This window comes from Corticium candelabrum, chromosome 7 (assembly GCF_963422355.1).
Source record: "Corticium candelabrum chromosome 7, ooCorCand1.1, whole genome shotgun sequence".
Lineage (NCBI taxonomy): Eukaryota > Metazoa > Porifera > Homoscleromorpha > Homosclerophorida > Plakinidae > Corticium > Corticium candelabrum.
In genome coordinates, this window is record NC_085091.1 from 5,822,684 (window position 1) to 5,842,111 (window position 19,428).

The 19,428-nt window shown below is 40.9% G+C and overlaps 2 protein-coding genes across 2 annotated transcripts; one reads left to right on the top strand and one right to left on the bottom strand.

Annotated features, from left to right (window-relative positions):
* Positions 1 to 5,929: 5,929 nt before the first annotated feature.
* LOC134182447 (uncharacterized) lies at positions 5,930 to 6,854 on the bottom strand. The gene has a single exon (XM_062649851.1). It carries the CDS (start codon positions 6,812 to 6,814, stop codon positions 6,071 to 6,073), a length of 744 nt encoding a protein of 247 aa, XP_062505835.1. The 5' UTR covers positions 6,815 to 6,854; the 3' UTR covers positions 5,930 to 6,070.
* A 7,934-nt stretch (positions 6,855 to 14,788) lies between these two features.
* Positions 14,789 to 15,614, top strand: LOC134182760 (uncharacterized). Its single transcript, XM_062650199.1, has one exon. The coding sequence runs from the start codon at positions 14,950 to 14,952 to the stop codon at positions 15,493 to 15,495; it is 546 nt and encodes a 181-aa protein (XP_062506183.1). The 5' UTR covers positions 14,789 to 14,949; the 3' UTR covers positions 15,496 to 15,614.
* Positions 15,615 to 19,428: the final 3,814 nt, after the last annotated feature.

The following is a 19,428-nucleotide window of genomic DNA, read 5'->3' on the forward strand; positions in this document are numbered from 1 at the left end:
TGTTCACAATACGACGCTCACGCCAGCGTCATCGTCATCGTCAGCGTCATCGTCAGCGTCAGCGTCGTATTGTGAACCGAGCTTTAGGATAGAGTAATGGTGGCCGGTGAAGTGACGTGCCCATGCGTATACCCACATAGAACGGATTTGACGAGTCGCTCCGCCCCGTGCACGCGCTCATTGTCACTGGAGCGGATGCCATCAATTAACTATGTATTACAATGACGCAAAAATGATTTATTGGTGCTATGTCAACCCCACAGACAATCTGTTTGGCTAATTAGACATGCACTGTTAGAACAGGTGGGTTCTGCGAACATCATGGAGTGTTTCAGTCACACTAATGCTCTCTATACACCAAGGTGTAAAGTTACACTCTACATCAAGACCTAGCATTACACTCTACGGTGTTACAGGCACAACTCCTCTCCAACTACAGAGTAATACACGTGATATCATATGCTAATGTGCCTGCTCAATTTGGTCCGAATGGCACGTCAGAGAGAATGCCCTTGGAATGGAGGTTTTGCCTTGCACGTGCCGCTACGTACGGGTATGTATGACTGTGCACAAGCTCGAGCAAGCAACATGGGTGAAAAGTACGTGCTGCTCTGCTTTGGAAATCATCGGACTCCAATCAAGATTGGAGAAGATGCCACAAGCTGCGTATAGAAAAATCAGCAATCGTAGAATACGGATTAGAAGCCGTTTCTGTCCATCCGCGTCTGCAAATATGGTCAAAAGATTGGGACGACCTCAAGGACGAAGACCCACTGCCATTCATGGGAAAAGTAAAGTCTTGCCGCAATGGCCTCATTCTACACCAGAGGTAAGTAGAGTTTATGTTGCAGTAGTCTACCCTCCAAGAGTACTCTTCTTTGTAAGTCAGAGTTGTCAGCTAGTTCACGTGGTTATACTAGGTATTACAATTACAATCAAATACATGTCAGTATGATTATAATAATGATGAATAAGAACACTGTTGTGTGAGAGACAAACAGGTGTTCTTGTCATGTTCACATCTATAAGGTCAATCAAAGAGGTGTAAAATATCAATACTTAGTGTTTATGCATAGATAGAATAGTTGTATCAAGTTACTGAAAGGATAACATGGTTACAGCTTCAGTTTACTTGCTGTTTTAGAAAAATTTGGTGTTCTGATGTATATATGATGGACAATTGACTTAGACTTACGTGTATAATTGATGAAATTTTAGTTTGTGGTAAATGGCTTGTCTACCTAAGCATATGCTGATTGGTACTTGGGATTGCAACAATTCAAGAGTTAGTGTTTTTAAACAATTAGTAATGATATGAATGAATTATAACAAACTAGGCAAACGACAATTCACCCTGTTAGATTGGTCTAAATATCTTGTCAGATTCTATTCCCTTTGTAGTGCAGCTACTCTCTGCTCTCCGTGGCAAACCTGTAATAACGAATTATTTTAGTGTAATTAACCTTACTCTCTGCTGTCTGTGGCGAGTGGCACACTTGTCCTCACTAGGTTGGCTGGCACACCCGACTAAAAACAGAGTTTTGTGGGATGATAATAATGATTTATTTTAGTGTAAATAACCCTACTCTCTGCTGTCTGTGGCGAGTGGCACATTTATAATCACTAGGTTGGGTTGGACACCTGACTGAAAACAGAGTTGTGTGGGTTGATAATAATGAATTATTTTAGTGTACATAGCCTTACTCTCTGCCGTTTGTGGCGAATGGCGCACTTGTCCTCACTAAGTTGTATGGCCCACCCGACTGAAAAGTGATTTGTATGGGTTGATAATACTGAATTATTTTAGCGTAAATAACATTACTCTATGCTGTCTGCGGCGATTGGCGCCCTTGTCCTCACAAGGTTGGGTGGCACACCTGACTGAAAACAGAGTTTTGTGGGTTGATAATATTGAAATATTTTAGTGTAAATAACCTTACTCTATGCTGTCTGTGGCGAGTGGCACATTTGTTCTAACTAGGGTTGATAATAATTAAATATTTTAGTGTAAATAGCCTTACCGTCTGGTGTCTGTGGCTAGTGGCGCACTTGTCTTCACTAAGTTGGATGGTACACCCGACTAAAAACAGAGTTGTATGTGTTGATGATTATGAATTATTTTAGTGTAAATAACCTTTCTCTCTGCTGTCTGTAGCGACTGGCAAAATTTTAATCACTAAGTTGAGTGCCACACCCGACTGAAAACAGATTTGCATGGTTTGATAATTATGAATTATTTTAGTGTAAATAACCTTACTCTCTGCTGTCTGTGGCGACTGGCACAGTTGTCCTCACTAAGTTGAGTGTCACACCCGACTGAAAACAGAGTTGTACGGGTTGATAATAATAATGAATTATTTTAGTGTAAATAGCCCTGCGAGTGGCACACTTGATTGTAAATAGTGTTACCGGGTATTGTCTAATATATTATAATAATTGAATATATTATTCTTTAATATAATAGAAAGAGATATAGGCTGAACACTTCTATAACAATTACGTGCGCAGAAATGAACAAATAAATTTGCTTTTTCGTATTGAAGACAGCACTCATGCTTATGCTACTCAGAGTTTTATGATGCACGGACGCACCCCTAAGTGCTTGGCCAGTGCATCCAAGGGCAATGCCTTAAATGCACTCTTGAGACCTCACCTCAAGCCCTCACATAGCATTGCTGTGTGATGTTGTACCAAGCCAGACGTCTTGTTCACCCCCAGTCATTGACCAGATACTCATTGACTGTCTACTACTGAGTCATGAGAGACAATTGCGCACGAGTTTCTTGCCTATGAGAATAATGCCTGAGCCCTCCCCGTAATTGAACTCATTAGCCATAGATCCTGGATGTTTTATTCTCCCAATGCACACACACACGCACACAAACACACACACACACACACACACACACACACACACACACACACACACACACACACACACACACACACACCCACACACACACACACACACACACAGACACAGACACAGACACAGACACACACACACACACACACACACACACACACACACAGACACACACACACACACACACACACACACACACACAAACACACACACACACACACACACACACACACACACACACAGACAGACAGACTTGTTTGTAATTTGGCATTGCTTTGGTTTTGTAATTAATATCTGTATATGTTATTTGGATGTTTTAGGAACTAACTGGGTATTGAAAGTATATTAGAATCATCTTCCATTATCAATTGTCCAGATGTAGTTACCGATTGTCCAGAGAAAGTTGCGAGAAAGTTACTCATTATCAAGACGCGGTTACTGATTGTACAAGGGTGGTGGGATCAATGAGCAGCAATTGAAGCAGTGTTTACTCTAAACTATTCACAAGTGAGCCGTTGAAAAAGTTTGTATTACCTGCTAATTACATTCCGAAAGTGGAAGCAAGACTTGAAATACAAATCCTTGCATGTTGCTAAAACAAGACCATTTATTCCATCCATTGCACGAGCAATGTATGCTCTCAAAATATCCCACTTCTGCAGAGTTTGATGCTTTGTATGTGGTGTGTGCATGTTTATCAGTTGCTTGATTTCCATGTGGCTATATTTTGCAATTTCAGAGTTATATAGTTGCATGGCTAAAGAAGAGGTACAGGACAACAGCTACATAAGATCCACGTCATCTTGTGGGACGGCTGTTGGTAAACAGTCTGGAAATCCTAAGGCAAAGAAGTCAAAGACGATTCTCAGGTGCCTCAGTGTCTGAAGTTGTTGAAAGAGAAGGCGAAATTTCATATGCTAGGCAGATACAGTCATTAAAGAAACAATTGGCACAAAAGAAACGAAACATGGAATTTGCTCACCAGTTAATGCAGACAACATTTTCCCAGAAAAGGAGGCTCATTTGGGGCAGTCCTCGTACAGCAGCAGAAATTTTGGATGAATTTCCACTTTTCAGTTTGTTTGAAAACGTAAGTTAACTTTGGACTTCTATGTAGTATTGTACTCATGAGGATATGTTTACTGCTGTAGATTACTGCGAAGTTTGCAAAGACTGTTTCATTGCCTAAAGCAAACTTTTCAATGGACTTACGTGAGAAGTGGACATCTGCCTGTGATAATTTTTCTTTGCCTGGGGTAGAAACAAGTCAATCTTGAAAACAAGAAAATGGTCAGTCTTGCCAGTGATTATGACAGTGATCTTTACAAGCTTCAATCTGATGGTTTGTAATGTGAATTAAGCTGCTGCAGAAAGTTGTTAGTTTTGTTTATACTGAAATGTTATGTAGGTTCTAGAACTTTAGCTGCTTTTACTGTGATAATGATGGGAGTATCCAGCAAACGGATTAGGCTATTGCTAGAGAAAGTGATAAAGTATATATCGTTATGTTGTAATGTACTAAGGTTTGCTGTATACATTATGATTATGTTTTGAGTTTAATACGTATCATGTATCTGCATTACAGCTATGCATGTCTAAATGGTTGCAGACACTTCTATTTTGTTCTTAACTTCATGTAATTGTAGATTTAGCTGAATCCAACTTTGTAAATATTGAAAACTTTTTGACTACATATATTGTAAATGTAAGCTTGAGTTTTACCATTTGATTACTGCGTGCATCGACTGTTAGGTACATGTACTATGTATATCTGCTGATTATCTCTGATAATCTTTCACTTAAAAATTATTGTCTTAGTGTATTGGCATGTCACTTGAGCTACATGCTATTCACATCGAGCAAGAGATGAGTTTTACAAAATAAATTTGAAGATTTTACAGGGTAATTTAATTACAAATAACTACATATTGCTGACCACACTCATATACGTGTGCTGTCTCTAATAGTAATTGTTAATCGTGTGTTATTTGTCAGTTCTCTGTTGTGTGCTTTACGATTAAGATGGCTCTGAAGATTTTGCGAACGAAACTTTCAAGTCTGCCCAAATAATGTCAAAGCAGAAAAAAAACTTTTCTGAAACACATCTTTATTGTAGCGGAAGCAAACATATTTCCTGACGTACTGGATGATATTGTCTGCCCTATGGCACTACTTGGAATGTTTTACTGCTTCGATGCGAAGTACCCAGATCGATGCAACGCCTTTTATACCTTTCTGGAACTACCGTTGAGAGAAAGATCTTCAGGGAAGATTGTCTAACAGTTTCTAGTTTTGCTGCTATTTTATGAGTATCATGAGTATACGTGGTAATGTATAAGAATATTTAGTTTTTGCAAATCAGCTAGTATTCAACAAGAAATTCATTATAATGAGTCGGTCTTGCCTCGAACTCCAAACAATTGCATTTCCAATTGGCGCATCTTGTAATAACATACGGAAAATTTTTGGTGGAAGTGCTATGGTAATTAACAACCAATATGTGTAAGAGGAACACGATGAGTGTAACCGTTTAACACCGATCCAAGTGTATCTAGAGCACTTTTCATAAAGTGTAACAGTGACACAATGACGTGGTCGTACCAGGCACTGTCGCTAGTGTTAAGATGGTTTCACGGTGTACTTATACCAAGTTTAGTGTATGGAGAACACCTATTATTTTAAAAGTGTCTTGGCATAGCAGAGGCGTAGAGTGACGTCTAGAAAAGAGGAGCGAACTTCGTGACGCTCAGAAAAACGCCCACTTTATAGTCACGCCCTTTTATTGGCTTCTATTTGATTGATACAGTCGAATCTGTGGCAGAGATCCTAACTGGAAAAACGACTGGAGTATATAATATATACAGCTTTGGTCCTCGCACGTATTTAGACCCGTTTCACAGTACGACGCTGGCACGAGCGTTTTAAGAGCGTACTGGAGGCTGACGATGAGCCAACGTCAGGGTCACACTGTGACATGACAGCATTATTCTAATCCAATAATTAAACAATTCTGAGCTCACAATCCCAGTGCATTTTAAGTTGCGTTAATAGTGGAAACCAAAATTCTGCTCTGCACAATGAAAATTCAATTCAATACATGATATAAACATGCATCACAACAAACAATTATCACAATTTATAATACGCCATCGCTTTGTCAAACGATTGTCACTTGTTTCAGACAAGAACACTCCTGAACATTTTCTAATAGGCGAGACTCTCAACGTGTACTTGAATTCGAAAGTAGGAAAATATATATTGCTCCGAGGGGCTATCGCGGTAGACTTCAAAATAGAGTCCACGTTCGAAATACAGAGGATCAGTATAATTGCGATAAACTGAAACTCCTCGGTCGTAAGAACCGCTGCAACTGCCTGAAGCAGGCTGTCCTGCTTGCAAACGAAAGTGCAGAGAGTGGACAGTCGGTGGGTCGGATGTAACTCGGATATTTTCACTACAGCACGTTCTTGTGGCGAGAAATGTTCCACTGGTTCCTTCGCAAGACGCTATTGGTGATGCAGATGCAAAGTAGGCCTTATCTCGTATTTCAAATCCTACAGCCTTGACGCCATCAGACAACATGAAGTGAGGATCCATATCCGTGGTTGGTGAGATGGGATTTTTGTTTGAGTAGGTGACGTCGACAAGCAGAGTCTCACTGCCGCTCAGTCTATTCGGTCTGCACAACGGAATGCGAAATAGACGTCCATTAAGTGTAGTTCCTGCATGGAATACAAGTTCTCCGTGTGAATTCAAAGTGTACGGTTCACCGAAATTGGCGTTGTTGATGATAGCACTAGGATTCAGGTAGGCATCATAGATAGCGCCTGTGCTGTGTGTTGAACGAGCTCTTTCGCCGCACACGTTGTTGCCATTGACAAAACAACTGCACAGTAAAGCAAACACCGTCAAGGAGACAGTAGAGGACAAACAAAAGGATGTCGCCATCTGTACAGACGAAATGATGCCACCGGTAGGTTATTGCAAAGACAGAAGACTATATACAGTATGCTTCGAATGCGGCAGTATATATATGCTTGTGCTGATCCACGGAAAGGGGCGTTCCAATTGAGGTTCAATTCACAGAGCAGACGCTAAAGATGTCGATAACCGCTGCTACTGTTAGTAAAACAATGGAATTCATTGTATGCACTGGAATAAAACGAAATTGTTAGGTCACATTTACGCAATAACACCTGATACGCATTAACCTCGTTTCCGTTAAATTGAAACACATGCAGGCTTCTTAATACAAGACAAGCGAATTCATTGTCTGGTAGATGAAACAGTCACTGGACACAAACGCATTGAGACTCCAAATGTACGTCATCAACAGGATATCCATGTTTCCGTTGACAACCACAATGGTCACTAAGCGAGAAAGATTATCGTTGATTTCAAATATTAGATGACGCAATGGGATATTACACTAGCCCAATGCCTCGTATCTTATGCCTTTCATGCCAAAGTGATGATTATCAATGAATGCTCCATCCAAGCATTGATCCACTCCATGGAATTGGTCGACTGTTAGTTATTACTGTACGCAATTTGGATTGCTCACAATTCGAAGGCGTCGATCTGAGTGTTTCATCACTCACCCAGCCACACCAATGAAACTGTTGATATCACGTACTTGTCATGCCATGGGAACTGAACGCGCAAGTACCCTAAACGAATACGTTGATGAGGACGATGGACAGTCATCGGGCACGTGCTCGGCATGCCTCCAAAAATCAGCAAATGCTACACTAGTGTAGTGTATTGCACGTCTATTTACTACTGATTGATAGTAAAGAGGTGTGGCTTATATCTATTTAGAATATGACTGTTTTGATTACTTGACACTAGTGCATACGTACAGTTTCTAGCTTACATATCTTCTAGACTGAATGCCATTGAGAGATTTACTAAATGATTGACCATGTGTACATATTAATTAATTGATCTTTTGACCAAATAAACTGTATCTCAATAATTTCACACTAAAAGTTTAGTTATTCAGTCTGTCGTTTGGAGCTAAAATGTACTGACTACCTCCTCTTATTTGATATGTCACTCTCAGTGGTGTTGTTATGGGGCAGATCACAAGTCCGGAGAGGGGGGGGGGGGCAATTGCTAGCTAGCTCCCTCAAGACTTTGGCACATGGTAGACTTTTTGACACTACAAGCTCTAAAAGGAACATGCAATGGACGAGCAGTTTGAATCACTCCCAGTTATGGCTGATTTCTATGTAGTTGGGCTTGGTCCTGGACCTCTGACATTTGGCCCCCTCAACCACGGAAAGCTGGTGACGCTGCTGTGACCAACTGTAATTAGGATAGCTGTAACAGTTTACTATAGTTGTAGGGTTGTAGCAACAGTAGCAGTTGTAGAGACACCAGCTTGTGACAGGAAGTAGGAAAACCTTTATTGAGGGACTGTTGATATAGGAGAGAATAAAAGGAGAGGGTTAAAATGTGAATAACTAAGGAATGCCACCTTTGTATCATAAACTAATGTATATAGGTATGTTGAACAACGGAACTGATATACAGTCTTTATTGTAGCGATGGACATACCATCATCATTTATTTCAAATTTGTACACGGGCAACGTAATATAACAGCAGGATGGTGTTAGATGGCTTATTTACGCAAAATGTACCTAAAATAGCAGCAGTCTGCAAGTTCTTATCAAATGTCATTCAAATCTAGGTATGCGTTCACAATTACGTAGAAAGTCTTTGTCACTATGTTCGTTGTTCTAATGACAATCAGTACAATCTGCACTGCAGTAGGTAGATCTTCGAGTCTTCTGTACTCCCATGCAATGTCCTTTGATTGAACATTTGAGTCATAAGGGATAGAGACCTCAATAAATCATGCTTTCTTGTCTTGTTTGCTCAATACAACGATATCTGGTCGGGTGGACTCAACGTTTCACTCTATTTGTATTTGAAAATCTTACGATATCTTTACTTTGTCGTTCTCTCTGAACTGACTCTCGCTGAAGCAAAATCATACCATGATGATCAAACTATAGATTACTTTTGTAGCACCATCATGTCGATTGTGGGACAGTGTAGAAGTCAATGATTAACTCGTCGTTGTCATCATTATGATATCATCATCATCATCATCATCGTCATCGTCATCGTCATCGTCATCGTCATCGTCATCGTCATCGTCATCGTCATCGTCATCGTCATCGTCATCGTCATCGTCATCGTCATCGTCATCGTCATCGTCATCGTCATCGTCATCGTCATCGTCATCGTCATCGTCATCGTCATCGTCATCGTCATCGTCATCGTCATCATCGTCATCATCATCATCATCATCATCATCATCATCATCATCATCATCATCATCATCATCATCATCATCATCATCATCATCATCATCATCATCATCATCATCATAATCATGTATGGTGCTTCACAGAATGATGCATACAGATCTATTCATGTTGGAATCTAACTCTGTGACAAACTTTCTTTTGCTGTGTTCACGGTACAGACACTGTGACATGTTCTGAATGTTTGCCCATTATGGCTACAGCAAGGGAGGTACACATGGAGACACAATCATATTCTGTCAGCCATAACAGATGGTCTTGATGACTGCCTGCTATTAGACAGTTTTCGCTTGACTGTGACCTTATAGTCTCCAGTTGTACTCTGACATTGCAAACCTCAGGGAAGCGATCTGTAGGAATGCCATAAATGTATGTTGCTCATACATTCTGTAGGTAAAGTGTGTGTAATTGTTTGAGTAAATTATCTAACTATTTACAGTAAACTATAAAAGAGTGTTATTCTACAATATTAGATACTTGAGTATAATAACTGAGCGATGCTACACAGCCGTTTTAAATGTGCCTTTGCTTTAATTGAAGGTTGGCATCATCACTTTGTAGTCACAGCAGCTCCTCTTTGAACAATACAGGGTTTTTATGTATTACTGTCATCTACCTTATGCATACGTGTGTATATCATGACATATGTATGTATGAATGATTTTTGTTCGATTGCAATACATTTTTGGTTATTTGATCCTTGCATATTTGATCTTTGTGCTGATGAAAATAGGATACCATCATGTGGCAGTGATGCTGCAAAAGGTGTAGTGCAGCTCTAAAAGGGTACACATGCCGTAGACATTACTGACTATTATTGACTATTAGTAAAACAAGTAGCTGGTTTTGTGTACTAGAACTGTTTCTTTTTTGCTCGTGCTTAAAATCCTGTAACTTGATGGAAGAATTATGTCTATTGTATGTGCCAGCATTGCATGTCATTACTAGGTTTGTTTTGTAGTATACATGTTTCAGAGCTTCTCAAGTCATATTTCCGGAAAATAGCTTTAATGGGGACTTAAATTTCAAGGTGTAATTAAAGCTGAGACACTTTGCTTGTTTTTGTTCTTTCATCTTTTGTCTTCTGAGTTTGACCAAAGGAGGTCGGATAATTGAGGGTCAACTGTATGCAATTGCACTTGGAAGGGTTTTGATTGTTGTTGTTAAATTGATTGCTAGACTTTACTTGGACATACGTAATTTTGGAGAATGTTTCTTTTAGTTTGTTATCTTGTATTATTGGTATATTTTGATTTTACAGGAAGTTTCGAAGTTGAATTCAAAATTAAGAACTTATGAATATGAAGGCGACAGTGATCATGTAAGTATAGCTCATGTATTGTTGATTAAATAGTCACTTAGTAACAATGATTGCTTGTTTTTTAATTTTAGGACAACTCCGAAGACACAAATGGCCACAGCATGAGTATGACAGTTCCTAGTGCTAATTATAATTCCAACACTTTACTGAACGTTTGATGCGTTATTAAGCAACTCTAATAGCCACAACTAAAGAAGCCCAGAAACCTTCCATTGCTGTCAGAGACCTGGCAGTCAAGCTTTTTAGTGAGGAAGAATTGACAATATGCAGCGTTCGAGGCAGAAAAACCCACAAGAATCTTGACGCCAGGCCCTCTCTTCCTGCAAAGAAGCTACTAACTCTACACTGTAAGCATATTCAGTGTTTCTGATGGTTCAGTTTTGTGTTAAGGTAAACTGTTCTCTTTTTAGCGCTGGTCCAAAAGCATTTCCCTGGTTGTAAAACCAGCGAGATTAATCGGTTTCTGGCCGACAAAATGAAATTTTGTCGCCAAAAAAGTGAACAGTGAAAACACTTGGCATATAGTGATTGTCAGTTATTCTAGACTATCTGTGCATGTTTGTTTATATGTAGAACAATTGTTTTTATTGAACATAAACATACAACAAAGATTCACGAGTGTGTCTTCATTCATAACTAAATTGCATGACCTGGTAATTTAATTAATGCTCACATGATCATGGAAACCATGGTTTCCATGAACCCATGATACCATGAAAAACCATGGAAAACCATGGTATTTTTAACATGCTTTCCATGGAATGTTTCTCACATGCTTTCCATGGAAAGCCTGTGTTTCCATGGTAAAAGTACCATGAAAATTCCATGGAAATACCATGGTTTTCCATGCTCTATTTGACAGGGGTTGCGCGTCTGTTGTTGTTGTGTTCATATACTAAGCTGAATAGAGTATCTAAAGGAACTCACTGTCTAAGGACCCAAAAACATAACAAGTGGCGACGAGGATGGGATAATACTTTTGCTTGACCATGTCTGCAGAGGTATGGTTCGGTCTGGCCCGAATTGAAGAGTTCGACAGTAACAGGACTACTGGGTCAAATACAAGGAGCGCCTCGATCAATACTTAAAGGCAAATGGTCTCGACAAGAAGAACAAAAACGAACGGAAAGTAGCGTTGTTTCTCACGGTCATCGGAGGTTCAGCGTATAAGCTGTTAAGAAGTCTAGTGGCGCCAGACTTGCCAGCTAGCAAGTCATATCAGGGTTGACGGAAGCCTTGGCAAAACACTTAGCGCCGAAGCTACTGGCAATCGCGGAGTGATTGAAGTTACGTTAACGGAATCAAAGGGAAGGTAAGTCAATCTCACAGTATATTGCACAATTACGACGTTTAGCCGAGCAATGCGAGTTTGATGATCAGCTACGTGACCAGTTTGTTGCTGCATTGCGGAGTGTAAGCGCACCGAAGAAGCTCCTCGGAGAATCGAAACTGACACTGAAAAGAGCCGTCGAGGTGACCACGTCAATGGAAGTCGCCGAGATCCAGGCTCAGCGCTTGCGAGGTACTTCCATTCCAGTCAGAGATGAGTCGGAAGAATCTGTTGCATTTGTGAGAAGGCAACAAGTGACAAAGGCAAAGGGAAACCCCGCGGCTAGTCAGACTCCAGAGGCGTGTTATCGTTGTGACAACAAAGGACACCTGGCGGAAGCGTGTTGGCACAAGGAAAAAGAATGTCACAAGTGCAAGAAAATGGGACACATCGCGTCTGCACGTAAGAGCAGTGCGAAGATGAGCAGTAAGCCAAGAAAATTGCCATCCAAAGCTAATCATGTTGAGCAATCAAGCAAAGCAGCGGAGAAATTTCAATTGTTTACGTTGAGCAGTCAGGCGGCGCCACGCGTATTGATTACGGTTTCCGTGAATCATACACCGCTGAGTATGGAAGTGGACACAGGAGCAGCTGTGTCGCTAATTTCAAGACTCACCTGGGAGGAAAAATGGAACAAGCCTCTCGAGTCACCTTCAATTATCTTGACTACTTACTCAGGAGCCAGATTGAAGATTTTGAGTAAGGCAACAGTGTCTGTGAAGTACAATGGTCAGGGGGCGGAGCTTACACTAATTCTTGTGGATGGAGATGGACCGTCACTTTTTGGCCGAAATTGGCTACAGGTCATACGCCTAGATTGGAGTCAATTGAAGTTGAACCGGGTTGAGACTGCCACACTTACGTTAGAGAAGCTATTGGAAGTACACGGAGAGCTATTCGAGTCTGGTGTGGAAACTCTGAATGGATATGCGCATTTGGAAATCAAAAAAGGTGCCACACCTCGGTTTTTCAAACCAAGGTCTATGCCATACGCTTTACGAGGTGCCATCGAGACAGAGTTGGATCGTCTGGAAGAGAATGGACTACTGAAACGTGTAATTACTAGTCGGTTTGCAACAGCAATGGTACCTGTTCCAAAAGGTGATGGCAGCGTCCGCATTTGTGGTGTTTACAAGGTTACAGTTAATCTCGAGCTGTATGTTGACCAGTATCCCTTGCCAAAGCTTGATGACATCTTCGCTACTTTGGCAGGAGGAGAAAAGTTTTCGAAAGTTGATTTGGCCAATGCCTATAGACAGGTACTACTGGATGAAGAGTCTAGAGACTTGATGACTATCAACACGCACAGGAGTTTGTACTAGTTTACCAGATTACCTTTTGGTATTGCTAGTGCACCAGCAGTGTTCCAGAATTTGATAGACCAGATATTACAGGGAACAGAAGGAACTGGTTGCTACCTGGATGACATAATTGTCACGGGCAAGAATGATGAAGATCATCTCAAGAATTTTTCGGTTGTTTTAAGTCGACCACAGAAGTATGTTTTGAGGCTGAAAAGGATCAAATGTCTATTCTTACAACCGGAGGTGGAGTTCTTAGGTTATAGGATCGACAAGACCGGGCTCCACACATCCGATGAAAAGGTCACGGCTATCAAGCAAGCACCAACGCCAAAGAATGTCACACAATTGCGTTCATTCTTCAGATTGCTAAATTATTATGAACGCTTTTTGGCAAACTTGTCTACTCTGCGTCGGCCTCTAAATCACCAGTTTAGAAAGGACACTCCTTGGAACTGATCCAACCAGTGCCAACGGGTTTTCCGGCAAGTGAAAGAGCAGATAGCATCAGCAAAGGTATTGGTGCATTACAATTCTGAGCTTCCACTCAGTCTAGTATGCGATGCCTCATCCTATGGAATTGGAGCTGTCATTTCACATTCTTTCCCGGATAGTGAAGAGAGACCTATTGCATTTGCCTCGAGGTCATTATCGCTAGCCCAACGAAATTATTCTCAATTGGACAAGGAGGCATTGCCAATGGTGTTTGGCGTAAAGCGTTTTCACCAATACCTATATGCCAGGAAATTTGTTCTGATCCCTGATCACAACCCGCTAACAAATACTCTGGGTCAGAAACAGAACGTAACCTGGAGAGCAGCGGCACGGCTACAGAGGTGGGCTTTACTGTTATCCGCATACAAATACGACTTAAAGTATCGAGGATCCGCACAACATGGAAGTGCTAATTGTCTATCGAGGTTACCTCTAGATAACTGTGTGCAAGAGGAGGTAAGCTCAGGAGAAGCTATAAAGGTGAATCTCACTCAGCTTATCGCTCTTCCTGTTACTAGCATGGAATTAGCAAGAGAAGCCAAGAAGGACCTATTGTTGTCAAAGGTTTTCAGGTATACAATGCAAGGCTGGCCTTCCACAGTAGGATCCGAATTACTACCATTTTCCGAAAACGAGTCGAGATATCGATAGAAGATGGTTGTCTTTTATGGGGAATAAAGGCAGTAATTCCCTCTATCTTTCAAGACCAGCTCTTAGATGAACTCCATGTATCCCGTATTGAAATGGTCAAAATGAAAGCATTAGCTCGACAATACATGTGGTGGCCGAAGATTGATGCTGCTATAGAGCAACCAGCAAGGGCTTGTCAGGCGTGTCAAGAAACTGGAAAGTTACCTCTATGAGTAACCCCATCGTCCATGGAACTGGCCAAGCAAAACATTCCAACGCATTCAAGCCGATTTTGCGAGAACATTCATGGGTCGCATGTTTTTATTAATCATTGATGCATATTCGAAATGTCTGGAGGTTTATAGAACGTCCAGCACAACCATTGAAAGGACAATCGACGTGTTTCGAGATGTGTTCGCTCGATTTGGCATACAGGAAGTGCTTGTTTTGGACAATGGTCCAAGTCCATTTAAGAAGAAATGGCAAGATTCCTTCTATCAATGGGAGTAGAACATATGTATTCAGCACAATATCACCTAAAATCAAATGGGGAGGCAGAGAGATCAGTACAAACGTTCAAATCAGCGATTTAATCTATGAAAGAGTGAGAAGGAACATTGTCTCAAAAGTTATCATCATTTTTGTTTCAGTCTCGCAATACCCCCAATGTTACTACAGGAATCACCCCTTCAGAGTTGTTTCTGGGCAGGCGAGTTGGCTCCGGACATTGCTGCAAGAGTTCGGAAGAACCAAGCACAGAGCACTTACTCTGGTGTGAATAGAAATTTTGAGGGAGGAGACTCTGTCTGGGCTAAGGCCTATGGTAAGGTTCAAGGTTGGGAGGAAGGTTTGGTAACCAGGAAGCAAGAAAGAGCAGATTATGAAGTAATGGTTGATAAACAATTATGGCATCGCCATGCTGACCAATTGAAAAAGAGGATTTTGAAGGAAAATATGCAAGTAGTTCCTGAACCTGCAGCCTCGTCTGAATCAGCATTTTCAGAGAATGCTCCAGTAGAATTTGCACTGGATAAAACAGTATCACCATCAGAGTCTGTCTCAGGTTTTGCCAAATCTGGAAACTGGACCTCCTCTACTGAAGCTCCTATTTCAGAAATCACTCATGAAGAAACACTACCACAGGATACACCAGTTTCAACAAGAAGAAATCCGCCAAGAGAACGTAGACCTCCACAACGTTTGGAATTGTAAGAATTAACGGGAGGGAGTGTAGTGTATTGCACGTCTACTTACTACTGATTGATATTAAAGGGGCGTAGCCTATAGCTATTTAGCATTTGACTGTTTTGATTACTTGACACTTGCGCGTCCGTTGTTGTTGTGTTCATATACTAAGCTGAATAGAGTATCTAAAGGAACTCATTGTCTAAGGACCCAGAAACATAACAACTACTAAAGTGTGTTGCTTAGTTATCATAATTATGCAGTCTATAGGATACTTTTGCAAGGGTTTGCACGTAAAGAATCAGAAGATATCTGTGATTCATCAGGCGCGGATCCATCATACGATTATCTTGCTGCCTGCATAATATTAATAATAGACATTTCAACTGCAACTAAATGACAACAATCACATGCCCCCGTTTTAGCCAACGTGTCTCAACACGATTGAGAGTAACGAAATTAAGATTGATACAAATTAAAATATATGTATATTAATCTTAATTAATAATACATATTAATTGAATTTGTCTTAATAACAAATATATATAATATAACAGTACAACTATTATGTATATTATTGTATATATAGGATTATATACACTTGTTGCATTTGTTTAGTATACTCACAAATTATGCAAAAATTCATGCACTAAATTTCACCTTGATTAGCTAATTGAACTCTAAATCTACTTCACCTGAAAATTGAACATCTGCATGCACGTCTTCTTCTGGTGACACTAGAGCCTCCATTTGCTCATCATTTGCGTGTTCGAATTCAGAAGCTTGATCGGACTCGCTTGGCGTTGAAGAGTGTCGGCACTCTGCAGCTGCAGGGCGGTGCATTCCGTGCTCTTTCTGAAGTCTTCTGATTGTGCGATCACTTAAACGCGATCTTCCGCGGCACACTGAACACGCGCAAAATTTTTTTCCGTCATCCATAAGGCGTTTTTGATCCTCACGTGTTAAAATAAGAAATTCCGCGTTTATCCTAACTTATTAATTAATTTAAAATGCAACATCACTATGTCCTAGTGACACGTGCACACTGCGTGATTACATGCACTCCTCTCAATGATTTGGCACTAGGAGAAGCTCTTGAACATGCATCTTCATTAATTAAGATTGTTACCCCCGTTCAGATCATGCAAATGTGAGCCGTAGACAAAGACTCTGGAGACCAACAGTTTGATAGAGCCGTCAATCATGATCAGGTTCCGCCCATGGGAGGGTCTACGTAGTATACAATTGAGTTGATAGGCGTAGAGTTGTCGTTATACGCTTTCTGCCAGGAATAATGGATGCACAACCCGAGTTGGTGAAAGGGACTACAGAACGCCTACGATACAGGGTAAGCAAGACTTTAACTATCTAGCTAGTTAGGTATGTGCATGATTGACAAAAAATCGATGTTCGTGGACTGATCAAATAACTGCATCGTGCATACTAATAGCTATAGTTTCTCTAGGCAGAAATTAGATTGGCGGCGGATAGCCTTGGCAATACCTGCTCTAGAGCAGACTTACAAAGGCTTCTAAGGAGGTGAGCTTCGATTCAGATGTCAGTATGATCTCTTCGCGTGATCGCGATCAGTGATCTATAGCTAATATGCATATGTCTGTGGAAACAGGTTGTCAAAGTCTACTCTAGAGTAGGTCTTGCCCAGGTTATGCGAGACATGCGGGAGAGAATGAAACGGCGTGAGTATGACAGAGAGTAAGCGTACATTGTTTTTGCACTGTTGTATGCATCTTTTTCATAAATTTCGTCTCGTGCTTCGATATCCAGACGAAGGCCCCGTCCTTCTACATCAAGGAATTCCGCCACAAGCTCGAGATCGTCGCAGCACTCTGATCCATCTCTTCACGAACAGCTCCAGCCAGTTGGTGGTCATGACTTCGATTTGGAACACCTATAGCTGTCGCCAACTGCAACCTGTGAAACTATTTATACAGGTTTCTTCGTGCACGTGACAAATGCAATTCATTAACACAATAATTTCAATTCAATTTGTTGCCACGGTAACAGGTAAAATAGATTATGCAGAGCTGGCGACAGCTGCAGGTACAGTAGCAACTTCAAGACAACAGGTGCTGTTGTTGCATAATGAGACGCGCTGTCCGGTGGCTCTGGGGTTTCCAGCTGACGACTTCCAAATGATAGGTATTCTAAAAATGGATACTTTAGTATTGGGTGACTTATAATTATTAGACATCTTTTTTGATACAGATTCTTTTTTAATTGAAATCATTCAAATTATTGATGGGGAGATGATTATACCGGGAAGCAGAGGAAGAAAACTGGCATCAATGGAATTTAATGTATTGAAACATTAGCATCTCACTTATGCTCATATTATCACTGATCTTTTCCTCATAGGAGAAAATTATATGGAAGAAAGAAGATTGTCAAATAATTTAATTAATTAACTTGTGATTTGTACTTTGTGTTTTATGAATTTACAATAAAAGATTCTATAAATTAGAATTGTTTTGACAGACAATAAACGAAAATTTTGCATATCTGTTTAGCAATCTGTCGCGTTACCGCACACATATATAACTGGGTAGTAAATGCTACGTATGACAGTAATTGAAAAGTAATTAGGCTGTAATTAAACGTAAATTTTACGTAAATGACCAGTAGATAAACCGCTTTTGCAACGTAAATAGACGTAAGGTAGAGTAAATTGAGTCGTAAACCCTACGTAAAACAATCGCGAATGAGCCGTAATTGCTACGTAAATGCGCCGTAATTGCAACGTAAATGACCGTAAATGAATGTAAAGTGGCTATTTACGAATAAATACGTCTATTTACGTCGATTTACGTCGATTTACGAGCGTGCGGGCTAGTAGTGGACGCCATCAATCGTGTCTCAGCTTCTTGTGTCGGTGCCGTCAAACGTACCATCGCCTAACACCAATACTAATTGAACGGCTACAACTATTACTACCACAACAGCAACAGAATTTATACTGCAAACTAGAGCGACTGAAGCGCGAAGTGCTCCCCCTAGGGATAATACCCACCATCTAATCACCTACGGCTCGTGCAATAAACGGTGCTCGACAATAAATATGATATTGCTCTGAAATGCGGGAGATAACTTATACTTAGTCGCAGTAATTAGGTAAGTGGTAAATGGACCACTAACAGAGAAGCGTTGTGCTAGAAGCGTCTATAGAGACATGTGTTGTGATTTTACGATCAGTTGTCCAGTGTACTTTGCGGTGCAATGTCAGACTCCTGAGAAATGCAGACAGTCAGTTCTGTAGCACCAAAAGACTTCATGAAAAGGCCTTAACGGAAATGAATAAGGTTGCTCAGTTGTACAGTTCTAGTAGGCAAGCTGTGGCCGATTTTTCCTCAATTAGCCCGGGCCGACAGCCACATTTTGAATCCAGCTAAAGACATAAGTACAAACAGGTTTGTTACTTTGGCAGCGGAGCAGCGGAGACTGTTTGCTTACCGTCCAAGCAACTTTTACAGCCATTGTAAACGTGGGCAGTCTCGGAATAGACGAGTTACGTGATCTACCTCTCGCCATGATCGACGTCCATGTAAGAACGCCTATACTATCATAGCCATTTGCCTTGCAGATTGCAGATTGCAGGCTTGGGATAGCAGCAAGTCGTCCTCTGTTGTGCACGATGACGCTTTGGAAGTTCATAATGCCATTTTGAAGACTTTACCGGTCCTAGAATTAACGGGGTACGAGTTCATGAAGTTAACACCAAAATAAGCGCTTGTGCTACTGAGAGTGCCTTAGCGGCACGCACAACGCCAAGAACATACGGTCTCTGTCGGGACAAAGTATGCTCTATCGGAGGCCAAAGAGCACTCTCTGTCATTAGCGAATACCGAAACTGAAGGGGAGCGCAAGGTGAGTACATAACAGTACTGCCCGTTTTGTTAATGGTCGTGTTAACTGCATGTTCGCAATAGCAAAAACGTGCATTCA

Coding starts and splice junctions, on each gene's coding strand:
- LOC134182447 (XM_062649851.1), bottom strand. CDS start 6,814: ATGGCGACATCCTTTTGTTTGTCCTCTACTGTCTCCTTGACGGTGTTT.
- LOC134182760 (XM_062650199.1), top strand. CDS start 14,950: ATGTTACTACAGGAATCACCCCTTCAGAGTTGTTTCTGGGCAGGCGAG.